The sequence below is a fragment of the Mytilus trossulus genome, chromosome 7 (assembly GCF_036588685.1).
Source record: "Mytilus trossulus isolate FHL-02 chromosome 7, PNRI_Mtr1.1.1.hap1, whole genome shotgun sequence".
NCBI classification, from domain to species: domain Eukaryota; kingdom Metazoa; phylum Mollusca; class Bivalvia; order Mytilida; family Mytilidae; genus Mytilus; species Mytilus trossulus.
This window is the reverse complement of record NC_086379.1, coordinates 13,491,148-13,518,292: the sequence shown is the minus strand read 5'-3', so window position 1 is coordinate 13,518,292 and position 27,145 is coordinate 13,491,148. Positions and strand designations below refer to the sequence as shown.

Here is a 27,145-nt window from a genome sequence, read left to right as displayed (position 1 = left end):
TACTTATATCTCCATAATCATTTGTTGATTGCATTTATACAAAAGTAATGGTACCGATTCATGTATAAGATGCAGCCACCATCCGACACCAGAGACTCCTTTTATCAGTCTAAAAGTTTAAAGAGGCAAACGGTATCATAGAGCACTAGGTTACGTTTTATTGATTTTGTCAATTTTATATAGTATGAAAAAAATATCGATTGCCATTAAGTTGAGTCAATTTTCCGTCACTTCGTGTTGTTGGTTGAATATGCTTTTAACCAATCTAGTACCCTTGGTACTCTAATATCCTTATGAAGGTTGATATATGCTGTAATCTCCTAGCAGCAATCCTTTGATCAAATTTGTAGTGAGTCTTACATGTAAATGCTTCTAAAGACCAACAAAATATCATGTCAGTTGCATATTTAAAAACTTGATGAACCATTTCTTACGACATTCCATGTAACGATGAGGCTCTCTCAATATCTTGCAATTAACATACATAAATAACTAAATATCAAATAAAAACAATAAAGTTGGTGTGTATATATGTAATAAATAAACTGACATGTAACATGATATGAACAAATTCCTGACAAGTACGGCTATCCAAGAAGGTTTCCAATATCTGCTGCTCTAAAATAAATAAAGAAAAAATTGCAAAAATAATCAGTTGTTTATACATAGTAATCTTTTTTTTAATGTGTGGGATTTATTAGTTGCCTTTTGTTTTAAATCTAAAAGTTTTCGAAACAAAATATCAAAACAGATAAAATCTGAGAGGCCATTGTTTTTCAAAGTTAAGAATAAACAAATATATGTTGATTACTCGATAGTTGGTAACAAATTTAAACAAACTTGGGAAAACAACATACTTTGAAGTTATGAAAAGCACAGTGTTAAAATTATTGTTTTTAAATTGATCTCTTTTAAATATTACGTACACCATTTCACAGATGTAGGTAGTTGGTACTGTACAAGGACCATCTGTCCAAGAAAAATTGAAGCCTATAACTGGATCAACTCTCATAGCTACACAGTTCTCGTTTCCCCCTCTGTTGTTTGGTTGGGTTGGTCCCCAGTTGAAATATGTTGCTTGCTTGCCGTTTGCTATCCAGTGAAATTCCCCTTCAGTTACAAGGTCATTTAATCCTATGTACATTCCAATGGAATCTAATAAAAAAAATGTTGCTGCTATTTAACAAAACATGTTAGTTCCATCAATAGATTATTCATTTTCAAAGTAACGCTGTTTTGTTTTTTTGTATTTTGATAATAGAAGATATCATAGTATAAGTGCTCATGAGACAAGTCTCCATCCAAGTTACACTTCGTTAAAGTAAATCATTAAAAGTTAATGTACAGTATTTAACATAAAGCCTTGGCTCACACTTAACAACAAGTTATAAAGATCCCCCAAAATACTAGTGTAAAACCATTCAAACGGGAAAACCAACGGTCTAAACTATTATATCAAATACACACCAACAGTTGGGCAACATGATATCATATTTATAGTGTACCATATCATTTTCCAGGCTTATCGGAAACTGTGTTTCTGTTTAAGTATTCTACTAACTACTATTCAAACAAATGAGCGTGATGTCACTCTCTGTTTTGTAATGCATTGTTGTTATATGAACATAATTTAGACCAGGTTCTTTTTTTATCTCCACTTTAAGTTCCTCATTTGTTATTTGACTTGATATGAAACATAACAAATCGATAGTAAGTGAGACAGCCAAGCTTGATAACACATTAAACAAGTGGCAAAATTGTATTAAGGTAAAGCAAGATAATGAAGAAAGTTGCGATTCAGCATTTATGATAAATCTAACGTCTACGCATCCTTACTTATTTTGATCATTAAATCTGTAAGAAACTGTTGTGTTTTTGCATCATCAACGGTAGCTAATGATGCAGATCTACCATACTGGCGGCCAATCACTTCACATAGTTTCTGGGAAAAGATAGAAAAGTATTACTTACAAATTTCAAATCAAACATTTATTTATCATATGGATGTAATATTATACCATAATATCAAATGAAAATTTTAACATAATTTCAGTTATTTCTCTCCCTTGAAAAACAGCATGATTCCGACTTGCTTAAAAACGTTTAAAACAAACGGCAAAAAACAAACATTTATTTATCATGTGAATATAATATTATACCATTATATCAAATGAAAATTTTACCATAATGTCAATTATTTCTCTCCCTTGAAACACAACATAATTCTGACATGCTTAAACGTTTAAAACAAACGGCCATTTTATGTACCGACTGCTTTGATATGAATTGGAAAAAAATATGCTACATTTATAAAATATACTGCCGCTCCTAGTATTATGTCAATGATCTTATTCTAAGGCTGTAGTTACTAAATCTTGTTATTATTTTTAAATTCAAAATGTTTGATATCATATTCAAGATCCTAGGATGAGAAATGAGATGCAACCGTAGTTTTCTGTACTTTAAAACTCGTGTATCAACTAAGAAGATACGAATCAATATTAAACAAAACACGAAAGGGATTCACATAACATTAAAAGTGGCAAACACTGGATGTGTTTAAAGGGCTATCAACTTCTGCTTTGCAAACATTATTGCCCGTCATTGGAATTCACACTCATTCAAACTCGATTATAAGACAATCTTCATACAACGTTCAATACATAAAGTTTAATCACCAGGTTTAATCCACCATTTTCTACATTTGAAAACGTCTGTACCAAGTCAGGAATATAACAGTTCTTGTCCATTCGTTTTTCATGCGTTTTGTTATTTGATTTTGCCATGTGATTAATGGCTTTCCGTTTTAATTTTCCCCTAATTTCAGTATTTCTGTGATTTTACTTTTTATCATATATCAAAGTAATATAGTTGACATTATAATTAAAACAGAAGTTTATGATACTAATTTTCGATACCCAACCTTTGCTCTTTTCATTTTTACTCACCAGTGAATCGGCAAATGTCTCGTTTTCACGGCTTAGAAAGAAACACTTGTCTTTATAATGACTCCAACTAGTAGGACATGCACAAAATACTGAAATAAAAGTTGATTTGCATCACGACGAAACCCTGTTTATTGATTCCACTGGTTGACAATCAGACTAAAAGCACATGGTGTTTTATCCCAATAAATCAATAACTGCTCGTGCTATCTATAAAGTTACTTCATTACAACAATATGACTAATCAATAACAAATTTAGAAGAATCTTGATTTATAACCCTATTTAACGTTTGTACCTTTTATTTGTAACTATGGTTAATATATATTTTTGCTGTTTGATAGTTTTATATGTTTACAAAACGTTTAAACGTACAAATGAAGCCCTTGATAACAAATCTGCTTCGAACAATGCATTTACAAAGTAAACTAACAAAAACGCTATGACATACTTTGCTTCAAACAATAATAAAACGATAAACTCATAAAAGCAGGAGGCGTATAACTATGTACGCCGAATTTGCGTACAAAATGGGAAAACATTAGTTATCATTTGTTTCAATTTAAAAAAAATACGCTCACAGTTATTGGGGATGTATAATTGACGTTCAAGGCAACAATATCATTGGTGTTATATTCGTGCACCATTTAATTTGACTTTTTGGTGGGAAAGAATTATGTATGTGTTCAACATTTCAATTGATTAAACAAAAATAATTTCAACTTTGAAACATTCAACAAAGATGAAATCAGCAATAACTATTATGTTGACTGATCCGGTACACAGACAAAAATATTCTTAAACAGGTTAAACAATCAAGTATTTGTCTTTCTATTTATTTTCAAAATTATATTTGTATCGGGCTATATGCCTATCGGCAGGCTTTGAGTTTTATCACAAGGAATGCTCTGATGCCATTCGTCTATACCCACGAAATACTTTAATTTTTCAAAAATGACCACATTAAGCTATTGATATGCATGTCAACACCGAAATGTTGACTACTGGGCTGGTGATACCTTTGGGTATGAAACGTCCACCAGCAGTGGCATTCATTTCATAATAAAATGCAACATTCATGATGATATGAGTTTCCACAATAAAGTGCTCATGTAAATGATTGAAAGCTAGCAAAAAACCTTATTTTAGGTATTGAATGTTTATTTTAGTAATTTAATAGGTTTGTAAAAGCGTTGACTGTTTTAAAAGAATGAAGCGCAGAAACAAGATGTATTTCTGACACCGCTTAGGTAACCCAAAAAATTGAAAAAAGAAGCATTCAGTTCTTAAAAAAACAAACGGTGACTTACCAACGGTGGCTAAAAATACCAGAATACAAAGTTTCATCCAAACAAGAGTCATTTTGATATATGAAGCAGGCGTTAAGCTACTGCATGTTGCATTTCTATAGGCAATATTTATATTAGTTATTTATCTCATGTCTGATAAGTTCGTGATGTCAAAGAAACTGCAAACATATTGGAATGTGGGTGTGAAATTCGGACATAAACAAAGTCAAGGTCCCCTTAATTATTAATGATAAATGACAAATTTTAAAAGACTGGTGTTCGTACAGACCAATTTGATAGAAAGTTCAAATTTTAGAACAAGTTTATTTGGAATATAATTTGGAACATTTATCAGGATAAGGATAAAGGCCAAAGTTCGAGATGTCTGAATTTTTGAAATTTGAATAAGGATATTTATCAATACATGAAATGAATTGTTAGAATATAATCGGAATATCCATTATGAGACCTTCTGGTGAATTTCATTTAGCTAGACGAGAATTGGGACGTACACATTTATAAGCCTGATTTAAACATTTGATGCGTTTGTTGTACAAGTAGAAACATTTAAACAATAAGCACCTTAGTATTTGCACACGAAAAATATTTTCAGCGTAAGCTTCAACCAATCCGCATTTATATATTTAAGTTAAAACCAGGGGTGAAAATGATATATGTATTATACATTGTCTCAGAGGAAATAGCCTCTTGCCCTACAAATCTATCCGAGTTGATTTTTGAGTGACATATATAAGAAGATATGTTATATAATTTGTAAATAAATATGCTTTCTCAGAAAATAATGATAATAATAAAACAAAACTTCCCTCTTGTGAAAAATGAAAATTTCATTATTTTTCCTCTATTCACATTTTAAAGTCAGATATATATGTATTTGCCTTATATGACTGAGTGGACAAATTGAATAAAACAAAGCAAATTACATTTGTTTTCTTATAATATAACTTGTTAAACAAACATACATACACATTTACATTTTTAAGCAAAGAATCGGCCGATTGTTTACTATTTTACAAGATTGTGATACACAGTAAAACTAGTCCAAAAGAGGGGTGAAAGATACCAGAGGGACAGTCAAACTCATAAATCGAAAATAAACTAACAACGCCATGGCAAAAAAATTAAGAAAAAAACAAACAGACGAAAAATAGTACACATGACACACCATGCAGCCATAGCAAACTAAATAAGCAGCACGAACCCAACTACAAAATAGGGGTGATCTCAGGTGCTCCGGGCGGGTAAACATATCTTGCTCCAAATAAATTATGTATTACTTTCACAACATAGGACAATAGTTATCGCTTTTGATTTAAGGACATTTATAGTATAACTAATCGCCGTATTTGAATATAAAAAAAGGACAACGCGTGACCGAACGACGCATGGATTAAACGAGTGCGCAGAACGAGTTTTATCCATGTTGGCGTTCAATCACAAGTTGTCTTATTTTTGATGTTCAAATACGGCGATTAGTTATTCTTTTTGTTACATTGGCAAATGCCTTTTTTTATGAAATTAATGTAGAAAATGTAAGGAACTATATCCTTTTTCCTACGCATTGACAATTTGTTTTGATTCGACTTTATCGACGTCTTGACAACGCCTATTGTTGTATGACGTCAGAGAGTGAAATAACCAAGTTTATTTCAAATGTGAAATTATCGGTTTTTATTTAACTGGAGAATCAATGTAATTCATTGCAACCAATGTAATAAATATGGATAAACCTGGTTTGTTGTAGAGTTCGTGTCCTGTAGAGGTGTGACGTTTTCACCTCGTCGTTTCGGCATGTTTTATATACTTACTTTCGTCGACAAATTATTTTGAATTTTAGAGAAAACAATGTATGAAAATACATAACGACTTATACTCAATATTAACCAGCAAGGCTGTAGTGGTTGTTATGAAAAGATTTTGTTGTAGAAGTAACCTTGTTCTGTCTCTTACACATAATGTACATGATTATGTATGCATATATGACATTAAAAACAAAAGAACAAAAACAGGATGAGTGCATAAAATCCTGTTGAAATGAGAAGCAGTATAACAATAGCTGTTACTAATAATACCTGTCCTGTACATTATTAACGATGATACCAATCTTTGACTGTCATTCTGCATATGATACAAATATATATGTATATAACTTCACAGCTATAGACGAATCCATGGATATGAATCAAAAGCCAAAAACAAGAATCTTGAATGTTTTAATTCATTATTATTTGTTTGTTTGATATTTCTCTAATATATTTAGCAATTGGAGGTTACTTGTTTACTTAAGCTTGTAAAAAGTAAGAAAACGGGTGAACAGTTGATTGGTTAATTTCTATGGATGGTTATTTTCTTATATGCAATGAAACATTATAACAGTTGTTTTCTTTAGAACTGGACAGAAAAAGCTTTACTCGTGCCAAGTATCATGTTTTATAAGAAGCAACTAATATAATTTCGATTTATCAGGGGAAAATTGATTGTGGTATTACCTTATGTCTGCTTGTTTAGTTCACAAATCGTTGTCAATAATTGTCGGAGTTAGATGCGACTCTCATACAAGTAAGTTTAACTAGCTATAAAACCATGTTCAATCAAACTTTTTTCATAGACAAATGCCTGTAGGTGTAATATCAACATAGATATCCCCCTAAACGCGTCATCAGTTCAATCTATAATGAATACAAGAATAATGATTTCGTCGCTATATAGATCCGAATTTGTGGTATGAGTGGCAATGAGAAAACTCTATAATATTCCCCTTTTAAGTGATGTATGTGGCTAGTTCTTTGTTTACGCTTGTTCACAAATTATGTGAAAAACGGACATCTGAAAAGTATGGAAAATTGTAAACATCAAATCAAAATAAGGTAAAAGTAGCTATTTTCCTTGGATTAAAAAGAGGGGATTCAAATGAAAATCAATTACAGAGCATAAATTATTTTACAACATAAAAGAAATAAAAGCCCTAACATAGCGTATCAATTATAAACTCAATATATTGATGCCGCTAAAACGTCGTTTATAAAAATGTAAAGTTTAAAATGGACAAAAGGAGGGAAATTCTTTTCAATACCCCTTTACTATCAGATCAGTTTTAATATCGCCAATCTCATCACTTATACGTCTGTAAATTGCGAATATAGTGCATGAAATTTGTAATTTTGAAGCTTTCTTATTTTTTTTATGAGTTCTAAGAATATTGTCAGGCCAATATATACACGTTTTTAAAAACAAGGTAACAGTGATATTACATTATCTAGAAAATAGCGTATTTAGACATCCATTGTTTAAAAAAATAGGATTGCGTTTTTTGGTAATGTTTAAAAAAACATATATGAAGTGGTATTCAATATTATAAGAACATTAGGCCAATCATCAAAGTTAATGTCTGATGGTGTCCTCACCTACACATAACTGTGTACCATCATTTCTTTTTAAAACTTTCAATTGATATAATAAAAAACTCAAAAAAATCGCAATGAAGTGATACCCAGGATATCATATGATTTCGTTTACATGTTTATACACCCATAGAACTCTTTTTTAAAACTTTTTTGCATTCGAGCGTCACTCATAGATCTTTTGTTTTAGATGAAACGCGCGCCTTGCGTTTATATCAAATTAAGTACGGGTATCTATGATGAGTTTATTTACAACCACTGGTTCTATGCTACTGCTGGTGGGGATTTATTTCCCCGAGGGTATCACAAGCCCAGTAGTCAGCACTCTTTGTCCTGGGATGAAACATCATTGATATTGATATATTCAATAATCAACTTTTTACAAAATGTTGATTTTTTAAAACTAATGCTTTTCTACCTCAGGCATAGATTACCTTAGCTGTATTTGGAAACACTTTTAGGAAATTGGGATCTCAATGCTCTTTAACTTCGTACTTTAGTTGGCCTTTTTAAAAATCTCTTTTAGGTCCATGCGTCAGTGATGAGTCTTTTTAAGACGAAACTCGCGTCTGGCGTATATATAAAATTTAGTCCTGGTATATATGATGAGTTTATTTACAAGTACTGGATCGATGCCACTGCTGGTGGAGATATATTTCCCCGAGAATATCACAAACCCAGTAGTCAATCACTTTTTATGCTGACATGAATTATCATTGATATTGTTATATTTATAAATTATCTGTTTACAAAATATTGAATATTTTGAATACTAAGGCTTTTCTACCTCAGACATAGAATACCTTAGCTGTATTTGGCAATACTTTTAGGAAATTAGAATCTCAATGCTCTTCAAATTCGTACTTTATTTGGCCTTTTTTAAAAAACTATTTTTGGATTCGAGCGTCACTGATGAGTCTTTTGTAGACGAAACACGCGTCTGGCGTGTTTATAAAATTTAGTCCTGGTATTTATGATGGATTTATGTCTTTTCCTTTTTTGCATGACATTGTCCGTTTATTTTCCAATCACGAGTTTGAATGTTCCGTTGGAATCGTTTGTCTCTCTCTTTTATTGAACTGCAGGTTACAGTTATGTAGGATGTTAATAATTAGAACGATAATATTCCACTATTTGACAATATTGAAACTCTTGTTACAAGTATTTTAGAAGCAAATACAGTATTAGTTTCGATTATGTTGAATATATATTGTGTTCTTCCTGATTGGGACATATCATGATCAATGCATTGCCAAAAAAGAAAAACGGCGAAAAGACAAACAACGTTTCCCTCATCGAAACATTAATATGATAGAGCAACATAAATTCTCGTAAAAGTTTTAAATATTCATTGCACCAAAACTAACCTTCTAACATTCTAACACATGTGCTATACAACAACATATTTGTACATAAACTGCTAACTACATGTAATATAGTGCTAGAAACTGTCTTTGTATTTGCCCTGTTATAGATTAGAGGCTAGCTGTTTTGGAACCAAAACTCGAACGGTCGACAACCAATTCATAACAATTTCATTACATAATTTTAAGCCTTTAAGTTAGACAAAAACTACACATGAACTAAGAAACCGTAAAGAGATTACTGAATTTCATATATAAACTTGTCATTTCGCATACACATCCATTAAAAAATAAATATATTTGTCAACATTGTTAGATGTAATTTCTGAGTTCCCGTCTAAATACTTTTTGTTATGCTATTACAATTAATTTTATCTAGCAAATATGAAGAAGATGGAAGAAATTTTCAGAGAGTTTTACTGTTTTGCTCTATTCTTAGATTGGCTGTGATCTGGGGGTTAACCAACGGAAATGAACCAGTGCCAATTATAGTCATTCGTACACGAAAATGCTGTGAAATAATTTTGTTTCAAGACCTCAAGATGTTATAAAACATACAACGTTATTTTAACTTTTTATGATTTTAAGTTAAAAAAAAATAACGTTTGTTTGCATAACGATAAGTCCAAACTGAAAAAATATTTAACAAATTGATACCGGAAGTTAACGTTCCTTATTCATTTTTTTTCCGTATTGGCCCCGTTCGAAAAACAATATGACCTCTTGATTGATATCGATAGGGTAACGTCATTTGTATTGTGTATGCTAATTTATCTGTATTATATAAGGGCAACAATAGTATACCGCTGTTCACAACTCATAAATCCATGGACAAAAAACAAAATCGGGGTAACAAACTAAAACCGAGGGAAACGCATTACATATAAGTCTGGTTTTACTTTTTCCTCGTATTTTTAAATAATCTAATTTTTGTTCCAACAAATGTTCTATATAACAACCCTTATCTTCATTTTCTGATAAACGTTCTTATTTATGTTCTTACAAATGTTTTATATAACAGCATTTACCGCACTGGTACTGATAAATGTTCTGATTAACGTTCCTATTGTTTATATATGATACCTTTCGAAATTTGGTTATGGTCCTAATTCTCTACCATATTGTAACATGTCTACCGTTTCCTTTTACATTCTAAAACATTCTGACATTGAAATCAAGATTATTGATAATTAGATTAGTCTTATCAAAATTAAGATAACTCACAAATAGTAGTATAAATATCACCTAAACAAATGCAAATATCAAAATTAGACTGAGCTTTCATATCATAAAATGTCTCCTGTTTTGAAGAAACTTTTTGTACTTGCAGTTGTCGGAACTGTTGGTAAGAATATTTATATAAATCATTGAACAACGTCTTAAAAATTGACTGATATAATTATGTTTATCTGTTCACAAAATTCTGAAAACTACGAAATAAATAATATCAACATATACATGTATATATTTATATCTTATATTTTCCTAAACAAACGGCTTCAAACTAGAATTAATGATACAATTGACTATTTCAAAATGAAAACTTCGCATTTTCCATTTTTCAATCAGTAATGTTTCATCTTAAGGCGATTTTGCAGAGTCAGTACGTTACACACGGGCACGCTCCAACAATACTAACTTTATTGACAGAAGTGTACTCCTTACACAACAACTACACAAACAGATTAACGAGGAAGAACGTATCGAATTAACTTTAATTACGTTACTCAGTTAGAATTGGTCCACCGATACAACATAATTGCGTCTCATCTTATTAGCGACATGTTGTCCAGTTCTTAGTAATGGTATTTGACTGACTGTTGCTTTGCAAGGCTGGAAAAAAAATAGAAGACAACTTCTAGATCGATAACCCGTATCTCAATAAAAAAATAGCATGTTGATAAAATTGCATAAGCTCTTCATGTTGTTATGTTTTTCTGCTCGATAAACATGAATTGAACTGATGTTGCCAATTTGCGTCCTTTATGCAAACTATGTTTATTACTTATTAATATAATTAAATTTAAAATTATGACACGTACTAATGCAATGGTAAAACTGTTTCAGTATTGTGCTCATGTTCAAATGGATGGAACCATTATGAAGATAAATGTTTCTTTCTAAGCAAGGACAATGAGACATTTGGCAATTCACTGGTATGTTGATATAATGAATAGAAGTCTTAAAAGTACATGTTAACAACGTTTAAATTTTATGTAATTTGAACCAAACTTAATTCTCAAATACAAACGTTTAATATTAACCATCATGTACAGATCGATTCAAAACATTTCAGGCTATAACTGGTTGTTCAACTATAAGTTATTGCAAAGGAAATGACACACTGCGTTGTCTATGTTTAGCCGTTTTGTGTTGGATTTCATTAAACATTTCTATATTTATTTTTCTTCCAACAGTTTTGATGTAGCTCGAACTGAACGAAATTAGGTCCATTGGTAATTCTCAAATGATGATAAATTCAAGAAATGTATATAGGCGAAAAGGATGAAGCAGAAAACCTCAAAATAATTAAAAGAAACTGGTTGTAATGACCATCCCTTACTTTAGTTACATCCCAGCTTTAGTAAACACTTGTTAGACCTGCTAACAACCTATTAAAATAAACATTTGCCTTATATATTTATTATACTATGTCTTTATTTTTTGTCAGATGCTATGTGAAGTGATAGGTCGTCACTATGGAAGATCTGCCTCTTTGGCCACTGTTGATGACGCCAAAACACAACAGTTTCTTACAGATTTAATGATCAAAATAAGTAAGAATAAAAATGCAACATATATATTACAAGCATGATGAACCAAAACGTTTAATTATTCTTCTATGGAACGTTTCTTTTTGAATTTAGGTTAAAGCTTCGTCTTGTTTGGGTCTACATGCATGATAAAAGTATACTTTCATGCTTTCGGAAGTTTATCTGTATTTGTGTATGTAAATATATTTTACCTTTGATATTGTTTATAAAATCCGTTTGCAAGTTTTAAACATATAAGACAGCATTTTAATTAGTAAGCATCTACTTCGTATCAAAATTTATATTATCTACCACTTCGTTGGTGGCTTTTGAAATAATTCATTAATTAACATGCTGGACTGCATCAAAACAAAACACGAATTAAACAAATCGATCAGATAAATGAACCGGTATAAACGGCGAATACACTTTCACACAATGTTTCTCCAAAATCAAAAACCGAGCAGGGGTGCAACATTTTTCTCATTTACACTTTTTCTATAAGTTTGAAATCGTTTGAAATCCAGAAATAAAACTTCTTGTTTTTATGCGTTTCTATCATACGATTGTCATAGAAAAAGATTTCTTCAGAGGGCAAATTAATTTTGAAAATCTGTAATTGTTTTATATAATCTCCAAAAATAATGTTAATCTTTCTATGCCATTTTTCCCTTTGAATTATCAGATTCCATTGGAATGTACATAGGATTAAATGACCTTGTTACTGAAGGAACATTCCACTGGATAGCTAACGGCAAGCAGGCAGCATACTTTAACTGGGGACCTACTCAACCTAATAACAGAGGGGGAAACGAAAATTGTGTAGCTATGCGAGTTGATCCAGTTATAGGCTTTAACTATTCTTGGACAGATGGTCCTTGCACAGTGCCAACCACATACATTTGTGAAATGGTGTAAGTATTATTGCCAAGAAATACATTTGACACTGTATTACGCGTTGATTTTGTGGACGGCTTTAACAACACAGGAACAGAAGGTCTTTGTACATTTCCAACCGCATTTGTCATGTTTGAAAAATGATGTTAAAAGAAATCGAATAAATTAAACATCAAATTTTTGTGATTTTTACAAGAGCTAAAACAATGGTTAATTTGTATGGTTTTTTTTTTCATCGTCTAAACCGAATTACCAACACATGGTGCATAATTTAAAATCTCATAATGTCCTCTCAGTCTAAAACTTTTCAACAGCCTGGTTGTGTTAATATTAAGCATATGCACTGAAACGGTAATCAACACATTTCCGTTATGTTATGTGCATGGTACAAATCGCTATATGAAATTATATACTAGTCAACAAAAGAAACGATACAAGATTTTTTTTCAAACTAAAGATGAAATTTTCCATTCATTGGACCAATATTGAAGGTTGTAATACTTAATCATTATGGAAATATAAATCCGTTTATAAAAAATATTTTTTGCTTTCGTGACGATTTTAGCGAATTATTATTTTTTTTACAAAATTTACATAAAACGACAAATTTTAAACACAGAAGTTCCAACTTATGATGCCAACCTCACATTTTAAGGTAAAGACAGTGTTTGCCATCAATTTGTTTTTAAAAATCATACAGTTTTTTGGTTTATTTGTTAAGCAAAATTCGGTTTCACGAGAAATCGTTAAAATTTATACATTATCAACTGATTTACCATACACAGTATGTGTTAAATGATATTCAAAAAGCGGTAACAATCTTAAAACTATTCTGAAAGGTTCAAAATTCACTGTGTGTTGATTTCATATCTAAAGCATTGATTTGAGACGAAAATAAAAAAAAAATTGCATTATTTGATATTTTAAAAAAACACCTTTTCTCCCAGAAGTTTGAAGAAAAAAAATATGTCAACTCATTAGTTACAACATGAACATAACTTGATAAGCATATTATATATTTTCAAACAAATTTGAAATTTTATTTAGTACTTAGAGAATTATGTGTCGATTTTTTATTCAACTTTCCGCAAAACTAATTTACACCCTATCATCGTTCACATGGAATTTAGATACTTTCCAACAAGTTTTGATTTTAATTATCATATGTGCATACATTGCAAATAAAAGCTTTTTAAAATAGTGTATCTCATTTTGTTTTATATTTAATACTTTTTGATAAATTTTATTTCAAAGTCGTGTATCGTTTCTGTTGTTGACTAGTATATCTAAAATAAACCAGGAGTTTTATATAAAAAAAAGGAGCTTGTTTCGTCTAAAAAAGACTCATTATTTATGCTCGAATCAACAATGTAAAATCGTCAAAATAAAGAACGAAGTTGAAGAGCACTATGAACATTAAGTTATTCATATTACCTTTTATGAAGTTTTCGGTTTTTCGATTTACATAAACAATAATATGTGTATAATTCCTTTCTGGATTGTTTGTTGTATACATGACTGTCAACAAAATGATTTCGTTACCTTAAATAAAGTCAAAATTAGTATACCGCTGTTCAAAAGTCAGAAATATATTGAGAAAACTAAATCCGGGTTACAAACTAAAATTAAACCGAGGGAAACACATCAACTATAAGAGCAAAACTTATACACATTAGAACACTTAAGTGCAACAACAAACAAACGACAAAGTAACTGACATAAAAACAAAATATAATTTTTGTCATTTTTTATATTGTTATTTGGACGGAGAGCTGTCTCTTTGGCACTCACACCACATATTCCTATATTTATACAAGATAACAACTGCCATATTCCTGACTTTTTTAGAAAAATACTTAGAAAATTACTTACTTCATAACTGATATAAAAAGAACAAGTGCTATGATTGGCAAGCAGAAAATGGTCCACCACATACTTATTGGCGTTAATATGTGCATCTAATGATCACCATTCTAACATGCCGTCCTTCAAACGCTTTGAGTACACACCCGTGGTAAAATGTGAATATATTGCTAGGGCTGTTCCTATTGTACTCGCACGTCATATGTATTTTAATGAATGAGCTACCCGATGTCATAGAACAACGACGTCAGAATATAAGCATTTTACGGGAAAATACACGCTTGTGAAACCGAAAATCATCACAACAAGAAAACGTAAACAAACGATGCTAAAATGTGATATAAACCAATTTTTTTTTTAAACATTTAAGACATTTGAGAAAATTAGTCATTAAATTCATCCAAAACTATCTAAATACATGATTGTAAACAGTTTAAGTATGTCACTTATTCAGTTTGTTCCATTCTTTTACGCGAATTGAATGGTGCGTTTATTTATGGGAACGGCAAATATCAGCCTCCACCTAGAGCGCTTTGATCCAAAAGAATTGCCGTATTTGTCCTATTAGAATCGAAATAATTCATGGGGGCTTGAATATATCTATATTTTACCACGGGTTGTCCCTTTATGCCGATATTTTACCCCTCGCTATCGCTCAGGGTAAAATATTTCTCATAAAGGGCCAACCCGTGGTAAAATCACGATATATTCAAGCCCCCATGAATTATTTCTTAAATAGACCATTAGCAATGCAGAAAATTCATAAATCAAAACGAAATATAGTAGACATTAATATAATTGAAATCTAATACAAATGTAAAATGATTCAACCTCAAACGCTATCGATATTAGGTTTGCTAAAACAAATAACTTAACACCAATTTCATATAATATACACCAACAAAAGGTAATCATTTAATAATAGGTTCTTAATTGGTTCTAAATGTTCATCGTTTTTGCTGTAAGCATCAACTCCTATCAGAAAAGAAATATCCAAATTGAAATAAATTTTGTTAAATAAAATAAGCTGGTGATTTTTTTCAAATATTTATCTATTCATTTTAGGGCAGCAGATATTGGAAATCTCCTCGGATATTGACGCGTGAATTTAACAAACCTTTTACATGTCAGTTTATTTATTAAATTTATACCCATATTTTCTATTGTTTTTATTTCATTTGTTTTATTTGATGAATATTAAGAGTCTCTACACTTTGATAATACAACAGAGAGCATGCCGGAGAAGACGAGAGAAAAAACATCCGTAACAATGTATGAAGTTGACTAGCGTTATAGCCACGCGGTATTCCCCCAAAGTGTTGTCAGTTGCATTTACAAATGCTGTTTAATATCTTGTGACTATTGGACTTAAGTTATATTAATGTAAACTAAAACTGGTATTGATCGATAATGATTTACTTTTTTTAAATTGTTGTTTGGATGGAGAGTTGTCTCATTAGGATTCACATAACATATTCCTATATCTTTTGATGGCTGAGTTGCTTACTAAATTTGGGGATACAACATTTCATTTAATTATATGTAACTAAAAAAGCTTCTGTAACTCACAATTGTAGTTACAACGCCTCTGCTAAGAAGAATATAGCAGTTGTTTATCTAACTCATTATTGATTAAAAATGATTGATTTTGTCAGCTTTGATGGAGTTCCTTTTATAAAATTAACTTCGAGTTTGGTATGTTTGTTATACTTACAAAGACTTTACTGTTCGTCATAGCTAGAATATATCGCACAATGAGACATACATCAACTTTTCACTAAACAAACATGCGTTCTTTTCCACTGATAATGGAGGTCATACTAAAATCAGAAATATAAAAATGGACTAATAAAAGCCAGACTTGCAACAGGCGCAAAACTGCGCGGGGTTGAACATGCCTTGTGAGATAAACAGTGCTTGTCGTTTGTTTATGTTTTACATATTTGTTTTTCGTTAATTTGTTTATATCAATAAGGCCGTTAGTTTTCTCGTTTGAATTGTTTTACATTGTCTTATCAGGGCCTTTTATAGCTGACCATGCGGTATGGGCTTTGTTCATTGCTGAAGGCCGTACGGTGACCTGTAGTTGTTAATGTCTGTGTCATTTTGGTCTCTTGCGGACAGTTGTCTCATTGGCAATCATACCAAATATTCTTTTTTATAATGTTTGATGGACTTATTACTTTTGATTGTCTCTGGTTCTGATTTTGTAATTTATAACCGAGTTTGTATTTAAATGAATACCCCGATTGGTGCTGTATATGGATATTTGTACCATTCCGAAGCACCTGCAATCACTACTTTTTTTAAGTGGTGTTTTATAATGTTATGAAATATGTACTTTTGTTTGTTTGCTGGTCTTTTTTTTTGCCATGGCGTAGTCAGTTTGTTTTCGACTAATGCGCTTGAATGTCCATTTGGAATCTTTTGCCTATCTTTTTAATGTTTATGGATTTTTGATTCGTTTAGTATAAATGAAATTAATTAATTTATAAAATTAATGCAGATATATTAGAATGTGAGCTGTTTTATAAACATTTTATGGTATGACAGTAGGACGATTTGTTTATTTTTCAACATTATTAAAACGATGTGAACATTGTTAAGATATAATAAATATTCTCTTAAATCACGCTTCAATAAAAACGGAGAAGAATTGTAACTAGAATTGCCATTGCAAGCAATAGCAGATGTCACCCTTCCCCCATATTGCCACTAAGCGGCAGCCATTTAAAAAAATGTTAAACAGTGAATGCACAAATATACATGGCAATTAATCTTTCTGTAAATTTGTTTAGTTCATTTAGAGCATTTTAAAACAAATCTCATTCATGCCGTTTCCATGAAAACAGCAGCCATTTTGAAATGTTCAAAGTCACAAGTCTCATCTATACTTGCCAGTTAACAATAATATCAAGTTATACAAAGTTCAAAGCATTTTGAAATTTTTTGACATTTTTGCAGTTTCCATGGTAACGTTGATCTTTTTGGAAATTCCAACATCAAAAGTCTCATCCAGACTTACCATTCTACAATCATTTAAAGTTTCATCAATTTTGGAGCATTTTGCAATTTTTGCAATTTTTGACATTTGCGATGGTTCCTATGGCAACAGAGACCATTTCCAAAATTTCATGGCATATACCACATTGATACATGGGAGGGACCAAACCATCAAAGTTTCAATCAATTTGACCTACAATTTTAAGAAAGTAAATGTTACGTTAAGGTTTTTGGATCATATTGACCTGTTATGTATTGTTTCCATGGTAACGGCAGACATTTTCGAAATTCAAAGGTCAAATTCCACAGCTACCAATGTTGCTCATTGTCACTATGGAGTTTCAAAACATTTGGAGCATTTTGATGTTAATGAAATGTTTGATGTAGTTTCCATGGCAACATAGTACTACCAATGATTGATGAAATCATCCAAAACCAGTAAATGCCGGGCACCTACGTTGTATTAAAATAATACTAATGATTCTAAGTTTAATTATGTCCAAATAATTCACAAATACCAAAAACTGGATTTTTTCACATTTGTTCCGTTTCCATGGTAACGGCAGCCATTTTTTATGTTCTTGAGACCTATTTTAGTTGACCATCATGAAGATTGGTTCCAATGGCTTTGAGAAAACTACTGGACAAAATAGGTGGAAGAATAATAATAATACAGAAATTGAAACAGAGGAAAAGCAATATGTCACCCGACATTGTCGATCGGGTGAAACTATTATAATTTATGTAGTTGAATGCAAGACAAAAAATCTAATATTAAATCAAGTTCTTCTTGTCTAACGTGCTCATTAATGTTTAACCTATTGTCGGTAAGAAAAGAGACAACACAGTGCATTAACAAGATTTGAGGGAAAAAGTGTGAAGCAATTTCAAAGTCACACATCAAAAGTAGAAATTACAATTCAAACTGACTCTGGAATATAAAATACACAGAAAATATCTCACAAATGAAGACACGAATAGTATACTATGGATTGGTTTGTGTTGATGTGTCACAGTCGTATTTACGGTTTGGTTTGTGTTGTTATGTCACAGCCGTATTTTCGGTTTGGTTTATGATGTTGTGTCATAGCCGTCTTTTCGGTTAAGTTTGTGTTGTTATGTTACAGCCGTATTGACGTTAAGTGAAATCTCATGCTATTCATATACATTACTACACAAAAACCATTGACATTTTAACCAAAGATATGTTCCCCCTTAGATATCAATACAGAATCAGATATCTAACTGAATTGGAATCGGATTCTGAAATTCGAAGATCTCTTTAAGTTTTTTTTTATTTTTGTAAATTAAGGTGAAATGCGATGCATTTTTAGTAGCAAAATAAAGCCTAGATATATGACGTTGAAGCACTCAAAACTGGGTTTAAGGTATAATTAAGAAGAAATTATTTTATTGATTTTGAATTAAGATTCATGAAGTGATATGTTTCAGGATAGGAAGAATCTTCAAAGCAAATCCATTAAAGAATTAATTTACTAAAAAAACTCATGGTTTATTAATTAAAACGTATCTCGAACAATGTCATAGAAGTGCAAATACTTGAATGTGAACTAGTATCATGTTATCAACAGTACTTATGACTTAAGTCGTCTGATGCTATATAATCATTTATTTTTAGACTTTAAAGAAAATCTGGTAAGACAGCAAATGAGACAACTGCCGTACAAAGTCTGAATAGTTTGGGTGTTAACAAGTTAATAGGAAACTGTACCGCCTTTAAAATGAGGAAAACCCTGTTTTAAATCCGCATAGTAAACTATAAAAGGGCACGGCATACTGTACGTTTTAACTTATTGTATTGTCAAAAACGAGAAGAATGGCAAAGGATATGGCATATATCTGAGGGCCTCAATGGTCAAGTGGTATAAATTGATCATCTAGTGTACCACTTGTCTGCAAGCACTGATGCTGTGAGTTCATATCAGCACGTAACAAGTAAGTGCGTTCGAATCCAATCCTTATTGACTAGGTTTGCTAATTTTCATGTCACAGATCAGTGGTTTTTCTCCAGGTTATGTGGCTTCTCTCAAAAAATGTCAAAGAGAAACCGACAACATAATGGAAAAAAACACGACAGATAACATAAAAACAAAACACTGAGTAACGTGAACCCATTAAAACATCGTGGGTGATTTCTTAGGTGTGTCTTAGGTTGATACATTGTACCCTATGCGATATTGTATGAAACCAAAACTAATAATCTCATTGTAAATTTGTAACTGGCGATTGTCTGTTTAAGTTTTCATAAAGTATTCACAACAATAGCTGCGTTCGATATCACAATGGATGACGTATCGGCCAAGTGCTACTATAAAAAAGAAGATGTGGTATGATTGCAAATGAGACAAGTATCCACAAAAGACCAAAATGACACAAACATTAACAGTTACATGTCCCAGTACGGCCTTCAACAATGAGCAAAGCCCATACCGCATATAGTCAGCTATAAGAGGCCCCGATAAGACAATGTAAAACAATTCAAACGAGAAAAACTAACGGCCTTATTTATGTGAAAAAATGAACGAAAAACAAATATGTAACACATAAACAAACAACAACCACTGAATTACAGGCTCCTGACTTGAGATAGGCACATACATAAATAATGTGGCGGGGTTAGAAATGTAAGCGGAATCCTAACCCTCCCCCTAACCTGGGACAGTGGTATAACTGTACAACATAAGAACGAACTATAAAAATCAGTTGAAAAAGGCTTAACTCATCAGATAGACAAAAAATACAAGTGGACGTTGCCGGGTACCTATACATCCCGACACAAAAAGACACCATGAACAGATCTGAGAGTACTCGCAGTTATCTGACAGCTAGTTCAAAGCCATTAACAACTAATAAAAAAATCATGCCTCTAAGACTAAGCAATCAATCCGTACACATTCAACATACAATGGATTTAGTGTAAAGACGTCATAAACAGACAGAGAAAAACATGACCTTGTGCAATGCCAAGTTACAGGTATCGACAGATTGTAGATCCATGATAATGTATGTATATAACATACTAGTTATATTTAGTTAGCTTTTAATCTACTGACAACAAAGTCAATATTATAGCAATAAAAACAATATTCAATGATCTTATTACAGTGTTGAATATGTAACTTTTAAGAATAAGTTTATTTAAAGGGACAACAAGTTTACATGGATCATTTCTAAATTTCCGGGCACGGTTAACAACATTTCCGTAAAAATGAGGATATGCTATCCCGTTTGAAATACGTTTTCTACAGGTACAACCAAACTTAAAAACCAAATCTTTATATCTATGGAAAAATTTAGTAAAGGTTTTAAGTAATTTGTGGTAACGATATCTCTGGTTTAATAATTTACCAGTAATACATAGATTGCGTTCGTTAAAATCAAAAACGTCACAACAGACACGGGCATAGCGAACAAGTTGTAAAATATAAACACCGTAAGATGGTGCCAAAGGAACATTACCATCTAAAAATGGAAAATTAACAATAGGGAACGAAAAATCGTCCCTTTTGTCGTAAATTTTAGTGTGTAGTTTCCCGTTTAAAACCAAAATATATAAATCCAGGAAAGGACAGATATTACCGAATACATTTGATTTATTTAAAGTAAGTTCCTTGGGCTAAATTACAGCAGTATATTGAGAAAATTCTTGATTATTTAACGAAAAAATATCATCAAGATAACGGTAAGTGTTGTTGAATTTATCAATTAAATGCAATTTTGACTGGTCTTTACTGAGTTTAGTCATAAACTGTGATTCGTAACAGTACAAAACAAGTCTGCTATTAAAGGGGCACACTAAGTGCCCACGGGGATACCTACAACCTGTCTAGTATATAAATACCTACTAGTATACAAATGAAAATACCACTTTGAAATATTTTGTTCCAGAAGCCCCTTTTTTTCTACCTTCATCATGAACGCTCACGCGGAAATAAATTTAATTACCAGCAGGCAATTAATAAGCTGTTTAAAAAAATTTGATAAAGGAAAACCATATTTATCTGCATTTGATTACTTATACATTGGTGTGACATATTTAATTCTTTTAAAAAAGAACATTCCTGATTTCCGTGATCATGACACGTGTTCTGAAATAACCTTTATCAGATGTACACAATACAGATAGTTTTGGAAAACATGAATATTAAATCAATTTAGAGAATTTAAACCAAAAGAGCCCAAGTAACATGTTACCATTCTCTAAAATTGTACAATTACAAAATGAAACGCATCTACGGTTTTCAATTGCACTATATGGTTTGTATCTAATACAGATATATATGACAGAAGAAAGGACACATTTCTTAGCTTTTTTTCAAAGAAATCAATACACTTTTAAAAAAAAGGTGGAATCGTCTGAAAGATTTAAATGCTAATGCAGAATTTGGTTTGTCTGATATACAATGGATGAAGGAACATCATTTGTTTTAACCTTCTTTTTTTTTAATTTTACCAATAATAACAACAACTCGCATATTATTAAATCATGGAAAAGAACAATAACTCTTGCAAAATCTTTCGTTTTGCGAAGTTAACATCTTTCCATAATCATGATATTCATTTGGTGATTTCGTTCTGGTTTACACAAGATATTCAAAATGTTGAATCACTTAAATTAATGTTGAAGTCACGTAATTGTTAATTTACACAGAATGGATACCGATTCATTTACAACATGTAGTTACCTTCATCAGGTATTCTGATTTTAAAGTCTAAAACATTTGCAGTGTTTGATAAAGTTGATTCATTTTGAACAGATGCTATTGAAAATATGTCCTTCAATTATCGAAATCTAGCCAAAAATTGTGTTTAGAGTTTCAATTTGATGTAACCACAACATTACAATTATAATATTTTGTTCCTGTTTATCTCCATCAGGTTCACCAAACAACATGATTATTGGAAACAACATTGATTGTAATATCTTTTAGAGGACCAGTAACACTTTTTTGTGTTATTGTGTTATTTAGTTTTGCATGATATGTAAAATTGTATTCATTTTTCTTATATGAAGAAAAATGTAGTTAAGGTTTACAGTATTTTCTGACGAGAGGCAGCTACGTTTGAAATACATGAATGCTAAGTTGGTAGATAAACGATAATAGCTCATAATTTTTACTTTAAACAATTAGCCTTATCATTTTTATATTCGAGGTAACTTAAAATTATTTGTGTTCTTTCGAATATCCATGTAACACAACGGGCTCTCAGAATATCAATCAATTAACATAAAAACTTAATATCAAATAAAAACAACAACATAGTTGGTTTGTATATATGTAATAAATAAAATGACATGTTAAATGTAAAACAATTCCTGACAATAACGGTTATCCAAGAAGGTTTCCAATATCTGCTGCCCTAAAATAAAAAGATAAATATTTGAAATAATAATCAGATGTATATCAAATAATATTAATTTCAAATGTGTATGATTTTTCGTGAAAGTAGTAACTGTTGACACATTAACAATGAAACGTTTGAACTAAGTAATTCATTAGTTGTCTTTTTGTTGTTTTTATATTATATTTATTTTTGTTTATCATGGCGTAAGTTTTCACGTTTATATTGTTTCTAATTGTCCATTCCAGCCATTTTTATGTCTTGGAAAGGTGCAAGGGTTTGATTCTTTGTTGAAGGCCTGACAGTGACTTAAAGAAGCTAATTGCTAACGTTTTCTTGAAAAAATCTGTCGCATTGGCACTTTTACAATTTCTACTAATTTCTATAATTAATAATTTTTTAGCATATTACGGACGCGTTAATATGTGTCTACTCCAAATATCAAACGACGGATCCGGTGGGGAATTATGTACATACAAATTAAATGTATTCGGAACAAAATATTCGGAGATATAAAAAAAAGAACTACATGTATACTTGTAGACGAAGAGGACTTTTCGAAATCATTAAATAAGTGCTGATTACTCGATAGTTGAATTTAAATCTAAAAAACATAAAAAATTTCATTTTTTTGGCGGTGATTAAAAATCACATTGTTAAAGCATTGCGTTTTAATTGACTTGTTTGATATAATACTTACACCATTTCACAAATATAGGTAGTCGGAACTGTACAAGGGCCATCTGTCCAAGAATAATTGAAGCCTATAACTGGATCAACTCTCATAGCTACACAGTTCTCGTTTCCTCCTCTGTTGTTTGGCTGGGTAGGTCCCCAGTTAAAGTAAGTTGCCTGCTCGCCGTTAGCTACCCAGTGAAATGTCCCTTCAGTTACAAGGTCATTTAATCCTATGTACATTCCAATGGAATCTGTGAAAACAAACAAAACAGTTTTGAACACCAATCAAATATAGGTTGATGCTATAAAAAAAATGCTTTATTCGTTCAGTCAAATATACATTTTAAAAGTTACGTAGTGAAATTTGATTTTCATCAGGCATGTTTTTTGCATGTAATTAAATCAGCCAAGTTTTACCTCACAATAGTGGATGTATATATTGTTAGGTTAAGCATGATAGTGAACAAAAGTTTCATTATTTATAAAAAAATCTATTATCTTTACATTCTTACTTATTTTGATCATTAAATCTGTTAGAAACTGTTGTGTTTTTGCATCATCAACGGTAGCTAATGATGCCGATCTACCATACTGGCGACCAATCACTTCACACAGTTTCTGGAAAAAAGATAGAAAAGTATTTCATTCAAATCTCAAAACAACACATTTTTGGATATGATATGATATGATACATTAATTTAAATGACAAATTTTAAGTTATTTCTATACCTTGAAATACAGCACAAGTTCGAGCATGCTTACACGCTTAAACGGGTAATTCTTTTCCTTTTTACTCACCAGTGAATCTGCAAATGTCTCGTTGTCACGGCTTAGAAAGAAACATTTGTCTTCATAATGACTCCAACTAGTAGGACATGCACAAAATACTGAAATAAAAATAATTATGCATGTATCCGTTCATACAGAAAATGAATGTTGAGAACTGTACATTATATTAATAAACAAATGATACAAAGGAAGTTATTACGTTTGAGAAAGGAAGTCAAAATCAAAAGTTAAAGAGTTATAGTCTGCATTACATTTTAAGTGATAAGATGTATTCGACACTCAGTTGATTTGCATTACGATGAAAATCTGTTTCAAGGGATTCCACTTATTGATAATCGAACTAAAAGAATACGGTGTTCCAATAAGTTGTCGCATCTATAATTGCTCATGCTATCTATAACAAAGTTCATCACAACAATATGAATATTCAAAAACAAAGTATTGGGTGTGGATGTTATTGGAAGGGATAATTTAATGATATAAGGTCTAGACCATGGAAATACTGCTACATTTTAACAAGTCTATGCATTATTTATTGTTTCTCTAATGTGTTTATGTAATTTAGATATTTGTTTCACTATGCTATGAATTATACATGTTAGTTTTTGATTGGATCAAATTGGTGAACATGTATTTGTCAGCTATGCTTTTCCTCACATTTTCTTTAACCCTATTGCACATTGATTAAAACTACACGGATAAACATTCAATTATGAACTACAGATTAAATCTTGAAGAATTGGTTCAATTATAGTAATTACATTACAGACATTGCATGTTTCATTATAATACTTTGTTTTGATTCGCTATGAGTAGTCTTGAATCATTCTGAAATTAACATTCTTTTCAAAATGAAATGTAACATTCATCATGACACGAGCTTCCGCAAAAAAAAATGCACAGGTAATTAAAACAAAAACTTGCTAGATATATCTTATTTTCATGATCCTAACAACAAATGTAATCATAAGGAATTAATTCTTCTTTCAGTAATATTATACGGTTTTGAAAGCATTGGCCGTGCGTACATTGTTTACACTACATGTACTTCGGTAAACGCTCTTATATCATAAAAAGAAATTACAAAAGAAGCATTCAAATGTGGAAAAAGTGACTTACCAATTGTGGATACAAATGCCAGAACACAAACTTTCATCAAAACAAAAGACATGTTGATATATTAGGCAGCAGATTGAATATTGAATGTTTCATTTCAAGAGGCGATATGTATATGCGTTAATAATCGCAAGTTCGTGATGTAAAAAACTGGAATAGGGGTGTAAAATGTTGGGCCAAAAGCAAAGTCAAGGTATTCCTGAGTTAGTAATGATAAATGATGAACTTTTATGAGACTGGTATTCATAAAAAACAATTTGATAAAAAGTTCAAATTCTAGAACAAGATTATTTAGAATATAATTTGGAACAGTTATCAGGATAAAGATTTCCCTCATCGAAACATTAACATGATCAAGCAACAAACATTCCTGTAAAACTTTAAATACTCATTGGAGCAGAACTAAGATGAAAGAGGGAGTATATCTAGGGAACTATAAAAAAAAATTACTTCGGTATAACAGACTGCACACTTGCCGTAAATAAATAAGACGAAAGAGGGAGTATATCTAGGGGACTATAAAAAATATTTACTCCATAATAACAGACTGCACACTTGCTGTTAAAAAAATGATGTACGACAAACTAAAAAACAAAACAAAATACCAAACCAAATAATAAATTTAAAGCCTGTCATAGACATCAAAATATTGAACCCTTATTAAAACTGGCGGTGAACAGATGTGATCCGAAAGTGTAAAAATAGAAATTACCTAAAACAAGATTAAGTTAACTGCAGTGTGTATATTGCTTTTATCATACCAAGACAGTCATATTGACAGTTCCTAACCTTTGCTATCATTGTTCACCTGGTGCAGATTAATTGGAAAACAGGCATCGTGAACTAAATTAAATTTGTACTTGTGTGATATGTGTGTATCTTCTAACAAATATGAGTTTCAATAAAACGTTTGTACACTGATAACTACATGTACATTTAGTATATTAGTGTTATTAACTGTTTTTATTGGCCCTTTTATAGATTATACTTAAGCTGTATTTCCCTTGAGACTCGAAGAGTCGATGTCCAATACAGCTGATCGATAATTTTCAATAGGACCAATACATAATAATAGTTATCAAAAGTACCAGGATTATAATTTTTTACGCCAGACGCGCGTTTCGTCTACATAAGACTCATCAGTGACGCTCAGATCAAAATAGTTAAAAAGCCAAATAAATACAAAGTTGAAGAGCATTGAGGATCCAAAATTCCAAAAAGTTGTGCCAAATATGGCTAAGGTAATCTACTCCTGGGGTAAGAAAATCCTTAGTTTTTTCGAAAAATTCAAAGTTTTGTAAACAGAACATTTATAAAAATGACCATATAATTGATATTCAGGTCAACACCGAAGTGCTGACTACTGGGCTGGTGATACCCTCGGGGACGAAACGTCCAAGTCAGTTCATAAAAGTTGTATCAAATGTTTTTCGGTCTTAAAATTAGACAACAACTGCACATAAATTAAGAAACCGTGAAGAGGATACTGAAATTCATATAAGAACTTGTCTTTTCCCAATCACATCATTGGATTTAGTTGTCAATATTGTCAGATGTAATCTCTGATTTCTCGTCAAAGTACTTAGTGTCATGCTATTACAATTAATTTTATCTATCAAATATAAAGAAGATGGAAGAATTTTTCAGACAGTTTTATTACTTC

General features: G+C 31.2%; 1 protein-coding gene across 1 annotated transcript; it reads right to left on the bottom strand.

Annotated features, from left to right (window-relative positions):
- Window positions 1-587: 587 nt before the first annotated feature.
- Window positions 588-25,537, bottom strand: LOC134726170 (C-type mannose receptor 2-like). Its single transcript, XM_063590572.1, has 8 exons — window positions 25,486-25,537; window positions 24,376-24,464; window positions 24,090-24,195; window positions 23,600-23,828; window positions 2,949-3,015; window positions 1,837-1,942; window positions 927-1,155; window positions 588-618 (listed from the first exon to the last, which is right to left on the bottom strand). The coding sequence occupies exons 1-8, from the start codon at window positions 25,535-25,537 to the stop codon at window positions 588-590; spliced, it is 909 nt and encodes a 302-aa protein (XP_063446642.1).
- Window positions 25,538-27,145: the final 1,608 nt, after the last annotated feature.